The sequence below is a fragment of the Brienomyrus brachyistius genome, chromosome 4, assembly GCF_023856365.1.
Source record: "Brienomyrus brachyistius isolate T26 chromosome 4, BBRACH_0.4, whole genome shotgun sequence".
NCBI lineage: Eukaryota > Metazoa > Chordata > Actinopteri > Osteoglossiformes > Mormyridae > Brienomyrus > Brienomyrus brachyistius.
The window spans coordinates 6,506,118-6,520,001 of record NC_064536.1 but is presented as its reverse complement, the minus strand read 5'-3'; the positions used below and the strand labels follow the sequence as shown (position 1 = coordinate 6,520,001).

General features: G+C 50.6%; 1 protein-coding gene across 1 annotated transcript in view; it reads left to right on the top strand.

Moving 5' to 3' along the window:
* The window catches only part of LOC125739850 (histone-lysine N-methyltransferase 2C-like), a 67,741-nt gene that overhangs the window by 3,590 nt on the left and 50,267 nt on the right, over positions 1-13,884 (top strand). The window contains 6 exon segments of the mRNA XM_049010369.1: positions 4,721-4,809; positions 6,882-7,005; positions 8,775-8,942; positions 10,849-10,958; positions 11,304-11,404; positions 13,472-13,634. Coding sequence (XP_048866326.1) covers positions 4,721-4,809; positions 6,882-7,005; positions 8,775-8,942; positions 10,849-10,958; positions 11,304-11,404; positions 13,472-13,634 — 755 coding nt within the window.

Genomic DNA, 13,884 nt, shown 5'->3' with positions numbered 1-13,884 from the left:
TCTCGGGGCCCCGCTTGGCTCTCCCTCCGGGCCCCTCTTTCTTCACGCTAGGGATTTACGCGCAGCCCCCCAGCAAGGTGGGTGCCCAAGCCGTGCGGTGTCTGGGACGGCACGCGAGCTCCCAGGACCTGCAGGTTACTGCCTGATAGTGACACCACGCGGCAGCCCTTGCTGAAATGGTGGTGCTGGGCAGTCTGGTTTTTTGTTTTTATGTTGAAACCCCCCCAGACACACACCAAAACAACTGCTTTATGGTTGGAGGATGTCTGTCTGGGGGCAGTGCCTTCACTCAGAAAAGGAGTCTCGCTCTAAACAACAAAACAGTCTGCACATTTTGGAAAAGGGATAGAGGAACATGTAACTTAATAATAAATATGTGTATGTATAATTCTCAGGTAACATTCTAGTAGTATGAAGAAATACCGACATTGTAAGTCCTTTATGTACTAGGGGGCGGTAATAAAAGTGAGGGGATGGGACTGGACACTTGTTGCCATGGATTTAATTGCATTGGTCCCTCCGCGCTGACAGCTGATTGGTCCTTGGAGTGCCCCTCCCCTGTCATTTACTGATTCAAAACATATCATTGGCCATTGACAGATTTGGTCCCTCTGGTTTGAATTCTGGTTCCTCTTATGCCACCCACCATAGAAAAAGTCCTAGAATCACCCCTAACCCCGGCCCCAGGGCTAAAGCTCCACCCCTTGATTTTATGGTTTCCCTTCCCTGTTACAGGCTCCGCCCAGACTGCCCTCAGTTTCACTGTCAGGTGACTGACCCCAGGGGGCGTTGCCACCGTGTGGCAAATCGCCATGGACCTAAAAGCCTGCAAACAAGGTTCATTGGGCTGTTTTTAAAACAGCCAGCTTTGCTCTGAGTGAGTCAAGGCTGAGTTCATCATGTTCCTAGCATGCTGAATTAACCGTAAAATTTAACGACCGGACCCGGTTCCGAAACAGACCCGCAGCCCGGAACATACAGTTTCAGTCTTAAAATTTTAAGGCTCTCTATAGACTCGCCTTGTAGTTTGGTTTATTTGGCTCCATATCCATGCACAACCTCATTTTAATGAATTTACATAGTTATTCAGCCTTTTCTTGCAATATGAAGCATCTTGAAATCGGCCGAGTCGACATTCATTCGCCCAGAACTCCTCGCTTTCCGCCAATCGGCCGTGCTGCTCAGTGTGAAGATTCTTCTAAGCGTTGAACGTGAGGAGCCATCCTCCCTTGCCTTTAACCATGTCATAATTCATGTCATTGTTTACAAGCACTTGTGGTTTGGGGGGGGGGGGGGTCCTTTTGTCGTCTGTTATTTTTTATGTTGTGTAATTAATCCTGACCCGGGCTCCTGTGCTCTTTTTCTTTAGCTAGTCCTGGGTGTTTCTTTCCATGTTCCATGGGTCAGAGTCCCATGAGTCGTCATGCGTTATGCTGAAAATATTTTGTTCAATCCCCAATTACCATGTTTCATACTCAGACCCCATTTCATCGCCTATGACGGCACTCAAGTCTGAAGTACTACCGTATTATTAGGATTATAAGCTCCCGTTCTGAGCACCCAGCCTTGAGGATCCTCTCCAGTATATACTTCACATAAACAATCTCATCCGCAGTGAAGGATGGAGGAGGCTGTGGAGAAGCTGCACATGTTAATGGCTGTGGGACTGGACCGGAGCGCTCGCCGCCCTCTGCCTTTCTGATAAGGTCCAGAGTGGGAATATCCCGCGGTGAGAATGGCTGACAGGCTAACATGTCCAGGGAGTTTGTCCCTTGCGAGTCAGCCGGAGCAAGAGAGGGTAACCCAACTGAGCAGAGACCTCCCAGAATCGGGGGGGGGTCAGCTGAGATTGTGAGAGAGGTGCTGGGTTTATGCACCAACGGTCCCAAGCACATGGCTGTCTTACTGAGCGAAGCTGTAAGAGCCCCATTAAAGCCATTTGGGTCTCTTCTCTGCTCCAGAAAGGAAGTTGTGAGCTATGAATTTTACCTTCTTGTTGTCCCTCCTCCGCGTCGTTTTTGAAGCTGCCACAAATGAACTTAAAACCTAGGAGCCAAGGAGCTTATCGCTCTAAGGTCGAGGGTCAGTCTCCTTCAGCCTATCACGATTTTGTTCTCAGTCTGTCAGAAGTGGCTGATTTCCCATTTTTCCCTTTTCATCTGAATGTTTTTTGATTTGTATTTTGTGAAAATTAGTTTATATTTAAAATAACAAAGCACATTAAAAGTAAATGGATTTAAGAAACTGGTCCAAAGCATTACTTTTCCATCTGCTCCTGAAAAAAAAAAAAAAAATCTACTTTGCTGTTCTGGAGGTTTGGCGTCAGTTGCAAGACAGGAGATGATGTTACTATGGCAACAGGCGGCCAAGTACTGGCTGCAGGCAACTCTTGCACTATTGGCTGCCGGCGTATAGGAGAAATGGCCTGGTTGCCGCTTTGACATCATCGGAGTGGATGAGGGGGTGGCTGGACCCGACCCTGCAATGGCAGAGCGGCCTGTCAGGATACGAGCGAGGGCAAGAGAGGGTGGACTCCAAAAATGAAGGGCCACCAAGCCTGAGGCCACGCAGAGAGTCTGGGAAACGGAGTCCAAGTTGGAAAGCTCTCAGCTATGCTTCGGGCACCTTAATCCGTGATAATCAAAAACCCTACGACAACCAGCCGGAAGAGAAGCAGCATAAGCTTCGCAATTTTAGGTCTCCTCAGCAGCAATCTGGAGAACATGGCCCAGCTTGAGCCACAAGTGCGTGAAGGGTTAGAGTGAAGGTCTTCACTCGAGTGGCTTTGGGAACAGGGATTGACATAATGGACAATTCTGTCCCTCGTGCAAATGGCTGCACATTTCTGATGATAGCTGGGTGGCATCACTGTGATGGAGAGCAGGTAGCAAGCATGGAGAAAATGCTGTGAACATGGCAAGAAGGCCTGATCACGGAAGGGTTCTGAAGCTTATCATGAAGGCTGATCCAGACGATCGATTAAACCAGTTCGCTGTTCACATGTCCTTAATCCTCTGAGTCGACGACGATGCCGCGTAATTTTGTCGCGTAATTCAATTTATAACTCGCTGAAATCGTATTGTAGTAACATGAAATAAACGTTGACTAAATCCGTAATCTGTCTTCTTTTCAAAACGGCAATTGTCAGAAATATTAAAGTTTTTAAAAATTAGGTTAAATCAGCAAAAAAGTAAACCGTGTCACCTTCTTTGTTTTACCTGCATGGGGGGCGTGTAGTGCCGCCCTCACCTGAAGATCGCTGTTCGCTTTCTAAATAGTCGCATTAGCGCGTGTTCAAATCGCATTCGCATGGTAATTAGATGAACAATGCAACGGTGAAACACGATCCAGATACATCCTCATCTGCGCCATAAAAGGGGGGGGGGGGTGGCCAGGTGTGAATGGCTCATGCATACACATGAAAGTTGCTACATATTCAATGAAAGGAGCCCAGAAATAGTGACATGAGTTTTTGAGGTTTTTCTTATTTATTTATCCAACTGAATGTTGCAACTACACCATTTAGTCATCTTCATGTAGCCAAGATTTTGGTGATCAGATATGTGAGATCAAAACAAACTTCCACCATTGCTTACTATGTACTTTTATAATGTTTCTGCAAGTGTTCCGAACTGCATTTCACAATGTCTGTAATTTGATGTCAATAAAATTGACAATAAAAAGATATATCATAAATCTGATATATTTACAAAGTACACTAAGATTAAGATGAGTTTAATGCTAAATCAAAAGTATAAGAAATAATTTATTTGCCATGAATTAAGTTTATGATATTGAATGAAATGTGTGACCATGCCCCGAGACCCCAGAGGGTTAAAGCCTGTGTATATAGGGCAGAAGGTCGATTCTCCTGAAGGTTATTGTCCGTTTATGGACTCCATACCTGTGACTGAATCAGTGAATAAGCCACACAAAGTGAATTTATGATTGACAGTGATTTCCTGTGAATATACAGTCGGCTAATTGCTGATAATGCGATGTGTGCATGACCATGCCCTCACTTGACCCCTGAAAACGTTTTTGTTTGTTGAGTACTTATAATGATACTTCTGTCATTTGTACAAACATAGGATATTTTGGCTTTGCCATATCTCATATTGCTGTCTTATGAGGGCATAACTCAAGGGCGTCTTCCCTTCTTAATTATAAATAAAGCCTGTTATGCTCCTCCCTGCTGATGCTGTAGGCTCCGCCCAGCCTGCCCCTGTGCCCCTCCCTTATGATGCTGTAGGCTCTGCCCAGCCTGCCCCTGTGTCCCTCCCTTATGATGCTGTAGGCTCCGCCCAGCCTGCCCCTGTGCCCCTCCCTTATGATGCTGTAGGCTCCGCCCAGCCTGCCCCTGTGCCCCTCCCTTATGATGCTGTAGGCTCCCGCCCAGCCTGCCCCTGTGCCCCTCCCTTATAATGCTGTAGGCTCCGCCCAGCCTGCCCCTGTGCCCCTCCCTTATGATGCTGTAGGCTCCGCCCAGCCTGCCCCTGTGCTCCTCCCTGCTGATGCTGTAGGCTCCGCCCAGCCTGCCCCTGTGCCCCTCCCTTATAATGCTGTAGGCTCCGCCCAGCCTGCCCCAGTGCCCCTCCCTTATGATGCTGTAGGCTCCGCCCAGCCTGCCCCAGTGCCCCTCCCTTATGATGCAATAGTTAAAGTAGTGGCTGCTTGTGAGGAGAATCGAGGCATCATTCATTGCTTTCATAATTTTCAGGCCCCGCAGCCGAGGAAAGGCGGCGGGTGACGATGAGGACAGTATGGACGGGACTGAGGCGGTGGAATCCGAGAGCCCTCAGCAGATGGGTAAGTTTTTCTTCATTATTGGTATCTCCTTAAAGTTGATATTTAGGTTGCTGGCTGGGTAGGTGGGACATGAGCGTTTCTCTTGATTGGCTGTTCATCCTGGATTGAAGTCCAGGTCAGCCAATGCCATGAGGGCAGCTCCTATTGCATCAGAATGTTAGTGACAGGACTTCCTTTTTGGAGTAAAATCGGCAGTATTTATCATATGCGGCAGAGCTGCCCTGTATTCAGGCTCTCAGATTGCATTGGCCTGTCTATGTGAACCACCGTCCTTTAGTTCGCTCTCTTCCTGCGCATCCTCTGTTTGACCGCAGTGTATCAAAAAAACGGGGAGGTTCTTTCCCGGAGTAAACGGGAACTGGCGGTGGCTACTGTTGGTTTAATGTGTGAGAGAGTAGGCCTGATATGGGACTCGGAGGTGCAGGTGCAGAGTCAGTGCTGTTCAGAAGGGAGGGGGGGGGGGGGGGTGTCACGTGTTTTGGTGCACTGTCCTCCAGCAGGGGGCACCACACAGTCTCACCGTGTGACCATGGGAAGCCCTCACTGCACTGGCCATCTTTCATCCATCTTTCATCCATCTTTCTTCATTCTTCTGGCTCTTCATCACGCAGCAGCCAGGCAGACACCAGCCCACGGGCCGTACGGAGCGCCACGACACGCGCTCTATCGGTTTCTTTCCACTCACAGCTCTGCGGGGGGTTGGGGGGGGGGAGGGGTAGCTGATTTGCATTCTCCGGACCTCTGTGCTCAGGCTGTTTTTCCTCACAGTGGCGGTGGGACTGGGGTCAGCACCGGATGACGGATGCCTTCTTGGAGTATTTCATTTCCGTGCCTGATGTGGGCCATCCTGTTAAAGAGGGGTTTTGACAGGGGTTTGGCACACGAGATTGCCCTGCCAGTGGGCTCGCGTGCTGGTGCAAGAGGTATCGCTGCTGCCCCTTGTCTATAGCATCCGAGGGTTGATTGCTATCCTGACTGCACGTGCGTTGCAGCCCAAAATGACGTGTTTAAATTGAAGTTTCTAAAATGGCCATTATCTGCTATGGTGTATGGACTATACTGCCTGGAACAGGAGTAGTGGGAAGATGGATGGATGGATTTTTGTTCCCAAGCCTGCAGTGACTGTCAGATAATGGGATTCCTTAGACAGGTGACTCTGAGTGCTCCTGAGCGGTCTGCCTCTGAGCACTGCCCCCCTGTTAGCAGGCCCTGTTTACCCCCCCCCCCCCGGCAGAGGGTCTTTAGCTGGTGACAGATGGGCCTGTCGACACAGAGCGTGACCGTAGGGTTGCCTGGGGACTTCAGTGATCAGCGATCACCAGAGCTCTGGTGAACCGTGCTAAGATCCGAAAGATGGGAGCTTCCACAGGAGTCTCTTGGGCTGCACTCTTGTCAGGACCCCAGTATCTGCCCCGGAAAGGGTAAATCAAAATGAGGCGGGTGTGCTCGCTGTCCCTCCTTCAAGTAACCCGATGTCCTGGGTGTGATGGAGCAGAACAGCTCCCACTCAGTGCTGGAGGCTATTTCAAGGTACAACAGCCGGACCCCTTATGAGATTAGGGGTGAATCTCAGTACCAAGAATTGAAAGGCTGTACTTGTGGTCTTGCTAAATCGCCTGTCGAGAATGAATTTGGGGCGAAGCGAATCATAGGATTGGTCTGATTCAACTGGTGTATCCTTGATATTTGGGGCGGAGCAAGAACGACATCCGAGGATTTTTACCGTCTTCTGTACTTTTGTTCATGAGCATTGGGTTTTGTGTGGTTTCTTCCCGATTCCGATTGTTATCAGTATGACCCAGACGTGATGTCACTGTGGTCCGTCACGCGGCCTGTTTAAACTCGCAGATAGAGGTAGCGTTTGAAGCAAACGACGGGCGGTACTTACTTCTCCTCCGCAGGTGTCTGTGCTGGAGAAGCTCTCTGTTTCCCCTAACCATCTAAATAGGGAAGAATTTATTTGTGCATTTCCGGTTTCGGTACCGCGAGGGAGCCGCGGGGTTGGCTTGTGGAAATGTGGGCCGGGGGGGTGTCCGAGACGGTCAGTCTGAGGCGTTTACTCCTAACTACAGAAACAAAGGAGCCGCAGAAGGTGAGCGAGGGAGGCCAGCCCACGGAAGGTTCCGGAGAACCAGCCATCTCACCGACCACGCCGCCCCAGCACCCGGAGCCAGCTGCATCAGAGGCCAGAGGGAGGTTAGAAACTCTGACATGGAGTGTGTGTGTGTGTGTGTGTGTGTGTGTAACGTGATAAATATCTGGCAGGAAACCGGTCCCCATAAAGGAAAACTCTGTTTTATAATAATCAATGTCTGCTATGGAAAAACTAAAAATAAGGTTGTCATAGTTAGCATTAGCATAATTCCCATAGAAGTGAATGAGCGGGCCCCATAAGGATAGGTATACCCTACATGTGTGTGTGGGGGTGTGTGTTAGGGGCCCAGGCCCAAAAAGAGGAAGTTATATCTGTGGTTTGTTTCCCTCCCGTATCAGTGTGTGTGTGGTCGCGTGCGCACATGGGGGCGGTTATAGACGCCTGTGTGTGTGTGCGTGTGAGTGTGTGTCCTCGGGCGAGCTGCCGTGCCTAGTGCCTGTGTGCTTGCGTGTGCTAATGCTTCGGTGGGTGAGGATGTGGGGAGGAGGAGGGGCCGGGCGGCAGCCATGAATTCTGGGTAAAGAGACACCACGAGCCGAACGAAGCCGGCCCAGACCCCGAGGCGTCTTGGCGTCACGCGGGTGAAGCTGCTCTTCTTGCTCTGCGTAGATGGCCCAGCGCGTTCCTTTGGAGCGGTAAGCTGCAAATGTGCCATGTTTAAGGGGGGGTAGTGCAGAGGAACGGTGTCGTGTGCTTACGAGCCCCATCCGTGCCGAGCTACTGTGTTATCACATTGTAATGGGAATGGCGATTGGTGTCTCTGCAGTAAAACACAGCCCAGCCCAACAAAGTAAGAGGACATGCCACTCTCTGAGACGGCCTGTAATCCATCTCTGTGACAGCCCCCCCCCCCCCCCCCCCCCCCCCCCCCGGGTTTAATGGGGGAGAATTTATTAAAGACTCTCATTTTCCACTTGGCCGTCTGATAAATATTTACAGCACCCTGTCCGTCTGGCTGTCCTTAAGCGCCATTTATTCTCAGTAAAACAGAAGTGGACTGTAGATGAGATAGATATTTTGTTTTTTGTTTTTTTTTCTCCCAAATCCTTGCGCTTCAGATTTACGTCCGTTACTCCACTTCCTGTAGTGTATTGCAGAGGGGGTGATCCCTGAGGGCTGAACTCCCATCAGCAACACAAGGCCGAGGTCCTCTGTGTGGGAGGGGGGGGGGGGGGGGGGGGTGGGGATGACTGCCAGTGACGCGTGGAATAGAGAACGCACCGGATGATCTGCACTGGGATATCCAGAATGCTCCTCCGAACAGCCAGTCACGTGACTGCAGCTGACTACATCCAGCGCACATTAAGGAGGGTTCATTTACTGTGCAGCTGAGCTTTGGGGCAGCTGAGATACTGTGTATATTTGGCGTAGTCGCCGGTCTCAGACACCCCCATTCTTAAGTTCTTAACCGTAAGCAGGTGAATCGGCATTATGATGCGGGGAGGGGGCCGGGTGGGGGTGAGCGAATGCTAGAGCCCGCGTTTAGCTTTTTTGTGTCTCTGTGTGTGTGCGAAGCATTGAGTTCAGCTTCAGTTAAACATACAGGGTATTAACCCTTTAGCTCTGGGGGAAATGCCATCTGAGACCGGCAGAGCTTATCAGTCATCTTAATTGGTCCGATTTGGTCCGCTTTACGTGCTGGTAGACCTTTACTGTCACAGTACGGCTGCTGCATTGGATCAAATTTAACAGATCAGTTAAGCAGACCAAACAAACCCCAACGGGGTGAAAATTCTGTCGGAAGGCTTGAATGGGCTTTCCACTAGGCGGAGTTAAACTGGCACTGAGCCTGATGCTGATTCCCCTACAGCGAGCAGCTGTGCGCCTTGTGTCACTGTGGGGCACGCAGCCTCCTGGGGCAGGGCGAGCTGAGGTGGTTTGGACCGCAGCCGGGACAGATTCCCCAGGCCGATCCCGGAGGGAGCGGTGGGCAGCGAGACCAGGAGCCCATTACCGGTCCCGGGCAGACCCCCGCAAGGTAAGCGTGATGTTCTCTGTGAAAGGCGCTCCTCCAGACCGAAAGAGCAGCAGTGGGCAGGACACTTATCTATGAATTACCCTTAACGTATCAAGGGCCCGGGATCATGTTCAGAAGCTCCTGACAGATGGAACGGACCACTGTAACCTGTGCGGGGGAGTCCGATATAATTCACCCAGGCAGCCTCATTTTCTAGGAAAGCAATTAAGCGCCCTGATCTAATCAGCTCTCTGCTGAAGCACCGGCGTGTATTGTGTAATGCCGTGTAACCGGTTAGCCTCATCCACCCCCAGGCCCAAAATAATTTGCCTTTTTGTTTGATTAAATAATTCCGTGCGTGCTGGTTTTATTTATTTTTTTTGCTGGTTAATAGCTGCTCAGTGCCAGACCGGGGTAATTATGTCTTCATATTGTGGAGTTTGACAGAGGGCATACGGGAATGGTGAAAATGACACCCGTTCCCCGTATGTGAAGCAGTGTGTGCACCCCTCTCCTGAGTGGAACAATCCAGCCTGTATAGTCCGTAGCATCTCTGATGGAACAGTCCAAACCTCCCGGTGTGGGGGAGGGGACACTGGGAGCCGAGAGTTGGGTCTCATTTAGAGATGAGGTTTCTCTGAATATAGCCGTCCGCTTTTTTTTTTAGATCTCAAAAATGGTCATTAATAGTCGTAACATTTTTATTTTATCGTTCTTGCAGGAATTTTATGTCTGAAATCATGTTCTGTTGCTCACTGTAGTTTGTGTCATTTAAAATTTTTACATTTATTGAAATGGCCGAACTGTTAACTGGTTTCGTCAAGAAAAGCAATCAACATTTTTTGCTTTTAATATTGTTATTGGCCTGGATGGCGCGCAATTGACACGTGAGCGCTGTAAGAGAGGCGCCCTCCCAGAGGTGCTCCGTCATCTTTTTGGGCCCCACACTCATTTCTTTTGGCTCAGCACAGCCAATCGACTCAGACCCCCGAGGGGGGTCCGGTGATGTAATGGGCATGGAGTACGGTGCTGGCAGGCGGCCAATCGGCACATTGCTGCTGCGCTGGAGGCGTGCGATTGGTCAGCAGGGCTGGACCCGCGCCAGGTGGTGGGGGCAGGGGGAAGGGTGGGTGGAGGAATGAAAACAAAAACAAAGAGAGGCGTCTGAGGCTGCGTGTTGTGCAACTGGGCCTGTCGGGCTTATGCTGTGAGCAATTAAATTGCTAACAGGAAACGAAGCCGAATGCTTTCAATTGACCGATGCGTCTTAATGGCAGGTGGAGGGCGGCTCTCGGAGGGGGTCCGGGGCTTCCCCAGAGACGAACTATCACCTGGTGCCATTATGGACGTCCCACGGACGCGGCTCATTGTAATTCAAATTGGCTGCGTTTCAGTCCCGCCCGTTTGGCCGACCTAGAGACACAGCAAGCGCTGAAAGGCGAAGAGAATTCTCCCGGCCCGGAGGCAGATGCCGGTGCTCGGTTGCGTGACGATTTGCGAATCTGGCGGAGAGAATCCGGAGGATGAATGGAAGGCCGATCGCATCTGTGGTGCTGCGACAGACCGCGCCGTTCGCTCTGCCTCGTGGTCGCCGCCGTTCCTTGATGTCGGGCGCCTTTTCCGATGGATAGTCCGCACTCACTTGCGGATGTTCTAGGGAATTCTTCGCCATTGCAAGGATCTCGTGACAGGGAATCGTGTTCTGTTTTATTCGGAAGAGTATGGATGTGATACTGTGATACTTTGTGGGCTTTGCAGCATTCCCAGAGTTCCCAGTCTCCCGAATGCCTGCTGACTTGTTCCTGCTCGGCTTTCTACTGACCTTTTACATTTGGCGGGAGTCCCTGTCAGCTCTGCTTCCGCAGTGCCCCGTGTCAGAGGTCAGATACTGATCGCTGAGCAGTGATCACCCTTCCTTCTTTCCCAGTGCTGCCCCCTCTTGGCCAGCAGAGGAGCCGTCCAGCAAGTCGTGGGACGAGCTGGGCCGGGTGGGCCTTCCCGATGACGTTGACGTGCGGTCGCTCTTCGACCCGGCAGGTGAGTCACCCAAGAGTGTGCTGGAGCGACAACACCGCAAGGCCATCGCACCTCAGCCTTGGCTGCACGCTTATCTCGTCGTTAGGGTAACCATCCCATCACGGTGTACTATTTTGAGCTCACGCCCCACACTTACAGCACTGAGTGTCGACAGATGACTATCGCTCCCTCAGCAAACCTCTCAGTTGGTTTTAAAAATGGCTTTAGAAAAAGAGGGATGCCGTGTTCGTCAGCAGGTGGGCGGGGCCCGTGTGAGAGCATGCCCCCCCCCCCCCCATTGGCACCAAGGTGGCCTTCACTCACCCTCCTGAACCCTTTCTCCCATATCTCACCCCCCTCTTTCAGGGCGATGCCTCGTTCACCAGCGCTGTGCGTCGTGGTCAGAGGTTGTCAGCCAGGGGGGAGGCCAGGCGCTGGAGAGAGCCATCCACTCAGGGAGCACACAGGTGAGACAGTAGGCCCCAGGGCTCTGCTTCTCTCAGCAGATGGCAAGACAGACAGAAAGTCAGACAGACACAGACAGATAACAACAGACAGATGGAAAAGCTAACATGGAAGACATTGACAGACAGACGGAAAAGCAGACAGACACTGATGGAATGGCAGTAAAACAGAGACAGACAAATGAAATGACAAACAGGCAGTCAAACAAACAGGAAAGGACAGACAGATAGAAAGACAGACAGATGGAGAGGCAGACAGACATGGTAAGATGGACAGTCAGACACAGATGGAGAGGATGGAGAAGCGGAGAGATGGAAAGACAGATGAGAGGAAGACAGACAGATGGAGAGGCAGACACAGACAGACAGCTTGAGAGAGAGACAGACAGACAGCTTGAGAGAGAGAGAGACAGATGGAGAGGCAGACACAGACAGATAGCTTGAGAGAGAGACAGACAGATGGAGAGGCAGACACAGACAGACAGCTTGAGAGAGAGACAGACAGACAGCTTGAGAGAGAGAGAGACAGATGGAGAGGCAGACACAGACAGACAGCTTGAGAGAGAGACAGACAGCTTGAGAGAGAGACAGACAGACAGCTTGAGAGAGAGAGAGAGACAGATGGAGAGGCAGACACAGACAGACAGCTTGAGAGAGAGACAGACAGATGGAGAGACAGACAGAGAAACAGACAAACGGTTAGCTGATGTTCACTCTTTTTAGGGGGATAGGATTAACAAATTTGCCATAGTTTTATTGGAAACCATGAATTTCCTCAGCAAATAGTTCCTTTGCATTGGACCTTGGACATTCTTAGGTAAAAAGATAAGTTCTGCTAAAGGATTGTCATGGAAACAAACTGCCATCATTGTGATAATTAACTGTGATTAATTAAGAATTGTTGTTCCTTGGTGGGACAGACGACCAGAGGCATAGCAGGGTCCTGTGATCTTTAGATATTTTTAATTAGATGCCACCAACTGCTACGCTGCTCAACTTTAATTTTAATTAGGACTTTATCTGTTGCCAAGGTCTGAATCAGCAGATGAAATAAAAAGGGCTGAGCTGGGACAGTGATTTGTGAGAGAGGAGGGTTTTCGCTATAATTGTTATTTTGGGTCTTTTCTAAATGCTGCATCTAGGAAGATTAATTAATGACCTCAGATATATAAACTCTCGCAGAGTCAGTGTAATTCCTCATCACTGGAGGCATGGGACGCTGTACACAGACACCCCATTGCTGTAACGATGGGGTTGCCTTCGCATAATCCCCATTACTTGTTGCCATAGTGATGGTTGGTCCTAAGTGAGACGCCTGGCCGTCTTCACCCCAGTAAGGGGCACTGTGGGTGTGTGGGATGCTGCCGTGGGGCAGGTGAAGGACAGCTGCCCAGCTCGCAAACTTGGAGTTGTATGTTGACAGGTTCCTCGTTTAATTTGGAAGTAGATGCCTTAAAGTTCAGTTCCCTGCTTCATTTGTGTGCGTGTGTGAGTGTGTGTGTGTGAGAGGTGCTTTAGTTTATTGGTAGACCAGTCTTGGGCCCCCAGATGGTGCCATCGATTGGTCCAGACCTGAAAGTAAACAAGGGAAGATGAAGCGTGAACAGAGTTGGCCCAGAGTGTCATCAGTCAGACGAGCTGTGTGTTGATCTGGTTCCTGTTTGTTGCTGCTTGTCTTTTTATTTCCGCGACATGCGCTCTGGCGGGGAATTGCAGGGACGGCCTCGTCTCTCGGGAGCTGTCTTCCGGGGTGACTTTGAGTCAGTTTCTTATGGAGTCGGTACATATGTTGACGACGTGGCTGGGATGGCGGCTTGACGACGCGGACGATCCGCAGATGGACACGATGCCGATGGTGACCATCAGCTTGACGCTTTGGGGGAGGGGCTTTAAAACTCTCCCTGGGGAAGACTCTCTGCTCTGGGCCCGTCTAAGCTTCCTGTGTTGTCGATAGCCAAATGATCAGTATGTGCGCGTTATAACACAAGTACATCTCTATACATAAACCTCCGAAAAGTTTCTGCATTTTTATAGTTATGATAATGACTCTTCTCGCCCCCCTTCTCACAGCGGTGTGCATACTGTAAACGCCTTGGAGCGTCCGTCAGGTGCTGTGAGGAGACGTGCCAGCGCTCGTACCATTACCCGTGTGCCCCTGCGGCCGGAACCTTCCAGGACATCCGGAGCTACAGTCTCCTGTGTCCCGAGCACATCCAGCAGGCCGTCGAGCGCGGTAAGTCAGACGCCTCGCTTCATCAGCAACGGTAGAGTTGCATGTCGTTAGCTTGAGTTCATAGCACATCTGCCTAAAGACAGTTCATCTGTTCGCCAGCGATGTATTTATTTCTTTGAGAGAAACATGCCCTCTAGCAGGGTTAGCATTAAACAGTGAAATCACCTTAGGCACTAGCATGTCCGTCAGGGTTAGTGAGAGCCAGGGCTCTCAAGTTCCATCAAAAGTTTGGATTGAGATCAGTTAGGGG